Source organism: Phalaenopsis equestris, unplaced genomic scaffold, assembly GCF_001263595.1.
Source record: "Phalaenopsis equestris unplaced genomic scaffold, ASM126359v1 Scaffold232737, whole genome shotgun sequence".
Lineage (NCBI taxonomy): Eukaryota > Viridiplantae > Streptophyta > Magnoliopsida > Asparagales > Orchidaceae > Phalaenopsis > Phalaenopsis equestris.
In genome coordinates, this window is record NW_018250700.1 from 110,578 (window position 1) to 113,666 (window position 3,089).

The 3,089-nt window shown below is 40.5% G+C and overlaps 1 protein-coding gene across 1 annotated transcript; it reads left to right on the forward strand.

The window, feature by feature from the left end:
• The first annotated feature begins 676 nt into the window (after positions 1–676).
• On the forward strand, positions 677–1,552 carry LOC110038381. The gene has a single exon (XM_020743200.1). The coding sequence runs from the start codon at positions 677–679 to the stop codon at positions 1,550–1,552; it is 876 nt and encodes a 291-aa protein (XP_020598859.1).
• Positions 1,553–3,089: the final 1,537 nt, after the last annotated feature.

Sequence of the window (3,089 nt, forward strand, 5' to 3'; positions counted from 1 at the left end):
TCTTCTAGGAGCTAGCTAGATCTTGAAGAAGTTACTTTGGCTTGGCTGGGACTTTCAGCTTTGTTCTTTGTGTCCTTGTTGGGGGAAGTTAAGGCTTCTTGCTGATTTAGTGAAGCTTTTACTGTTTCATTGGTCTGCTGAAGTTGTTTTTCTCCTTTTAGCTTCAACTTCTGCTATTTCTTTGTGTTCTCTGTAATTTGTTTGGAAGCTGAGGTTTTGCTACCTTAGTGAAGCATCTACTGTTGCTTTGGGTAGTTGAAGCTGCTAGTGTTCTTACTTCCCTTTAGATGGTGTTTGTGTTTGGCCTGGAGCCTTTTCTGTTGTTTCTTTCTGTGGTTGGAATTTGAACCTGCCTTGCCTTTCCCTATTGTTGGGGGTCCTGGTCTGGTGAAACATGACCACCCCTATTGATTCGGAAACTAATTTGCAATGGACCAAAGCCACCTATGCTGAAGTGGTTGGAAATCCCTACTCCCCTTTTCTGGATCCTGATTTACTAGTCTTCCCTCAGGAATTTCATAACACTGCTGCTGGGAGAGGATCTGCCTCTTGCATTCATCCTGTGGGTTCAAAAGATGGGGAACCATCTGCGATTTTCTCTTAAAAAGAGCTTGTTGATTTAAACTTGGAGGTTCAATTCACCCTAATTGGCAAATTCAGTTTAGGCCATCAAAAGATGGAACTAGTAAGAAAATATTTTGAATCTCTGAAGATTTCAGAATGGAAGCTAGGGCTGCTAGATGGTAGGCATCTCCTAATCCAGCTGACTAAAGAGGACGACTATGCCAGAATTTTTGCAAAGCAATCCATCATCATAGCTGGAACAGAAATGAAAATTTTAAAATGGTCACCTGATTATGATCCATCACGAGAACCTCCCACAGTGCCTATATGGTTTAAGTTACCTAAACTGCCTTCGCATCTATTTAAACTGAATGCATTGTTCATTATTGGGTGCACCTTGGGTACACCCTTGAAGGTTGATGCTGCTACTTTTAATAAGGCCAGACCAGCCAGTGCAAGAGTTTTAGTGGAAAGGGATGTCACCCTTCCTGATGTCAAAAGAATTTGGATTGGGGACAATCATAGGGGGTTTTGGCAAGAAGTCATCATTGAGCAAAGACCACATTACTGCCAACATTGCAAAATGTTTGGACATAATATGGAGAGATGTTATAGGTTGAAACCCCCCATAAGAAGGACTCACCAACAACCTCAACAGGAGTTGGAGGATGCCAATATCAATATCCAGGAAGTTGGAAATATAGAAGTACAAAAGAAGACTTTGATTGCTGAAGGGACTGATGAGTCTCTCACCCAAAAGGACTCACCCTGTGTGGCAGGGACAGTTAGAATTGGAAGCAAAGTTGCTGGCCAAATATCTATAAAGGCTAAGAAACTGGAGATCCAACCAGAGGCTGAGTCAGTGGGGGAGGAGTTACTTACCTCCCCATCTCCCAAAAATGTGAAGAACCCAGTGGTGGATTTAGCGGTGGAACTGTCCAGTCAGAAACTAGTAGAAGATATGAATAAAGAGCTGGAGTCAGATTGACAAATTCAGAAAGCTAAGAAGAAAAAGAATTATAAATCAGAAGGACAAGATCTTTGAAAAGGCAAGAAGCTTTAGGGTTTGGAGGTCCATATCAATCAGACAAAAATGGGTTCTAACAAAACTAGAGGGAGGATTAGGTCCAGGTCCCAACCTTACTCTTCTCCCCTTCCCCATGATTAATCTATTGTGCTGGAACAGTAGGGGGATTGCCCACCCCTTATCATTAAAAAGACTTAAATATCTGAATAAAAAACATAAACTTTGGTGTATTTCTATTTTGGAACCGATGGTTCATCTCAACACCTTGAAAATTACAAAATTCTTCCCTGGCTTCAATCTGTTTGCTAATATTAGCAACAAAATTTTGGTTTTTTTGTAGGAAAGATATGAAGTGCTCTATCTTGCTTAACCATACCCAAATCTTACATATGAATCTCAGTTTTATGGATATGGAAGTTTTTGCTTCTTTTGTCTATGCTGGCAGTTCTAAAGCAGCTAGAATTGATCTGTGGGAATCCTTGCAACTCATCCAAGGTTCAATTGACAAGGCCTGGCTGGTGGGAGGAGATTTCAGTTGTATTTCCTCTCCTGCTGAGAGGAAGGGAGGCAGACCTCCCAACCCCATCAATATATCATTCTTTAATGATAATATCAAAAAATTTGGGTTATTCGACCTGGGGTTTAGTGGTCCTACCTTTAATTGGAGAAGGAAGGATTTATGGGAAAGGTTGGATAGAGTTCTTGCTAATGACAATTGGATCCAAAAGTTCTTGCATGCATCCGTTACCCATCTAAGCCTAGCTAGCTCAGACCACAGGCCTTTACTGATCACTATATGAAATAAGCTAACAAGAAAAACTCCTTCAGATATCTGAATGTGTGGTCTCAGCATTTAAATTTCTTGAATATTATTAAAGAACATTGGAAGAAGGACCTTCACCCTGACCCCTTCATTAATCTTTGGATTAATCAGAAGAAGGTTGCCAAAGCTCTTAAGCAGTGGAGCTGGAACACTTTTGGAGACCTCCTTCTAATTGTTGATAAGGCTGAAAAGGAGGTAATTGAGCTAGAGGAGGACCATAGCAAAAGGAGGATTGATGAGGCTATTCTTTTTTAGTCAAATGAGAGCCTCTTAAATGCTATTCAGTGGCAGGACCATTTACTTCAACAAAAGGTAGCAAAAACCAAATTTGCTGAAGGAGATAGGAACACTAAATTCTACCATGCTTGCATTAAATACCAAAGGAAATGTAACACTATCCACTCTATCAAGGACCAGAATGGTACTTGGCTCAGGAAGGAAGAGGAAATTGCTGAAAGTGCTGTGCAGTATTGCCACAGCCTAATGAATGGGACCATCAGTGATAAAGTGCAAATTGACGGCAGTTTGTTTATTGATGGTAAGAAGTTCACTGCTAATCTGCATTTAAATGATATTCCTTATGAGGAGGAGATTAAATGTGCTTTGAATTCTATTGATAGTTCTAAATCTGTTGGACCTGATGGGTTTACTTCAGACTTCTATAAGAAGGCATGG

Excerpts from the sequence above, each read along its gene's own strand:
- LOC110038381 (XM_020743200.1), top strand. The coding sequence starts at position 677 with ATGGAACTAGTAAGAAAATATTTTGAATCTCTGAAGATTTCAGAATGG.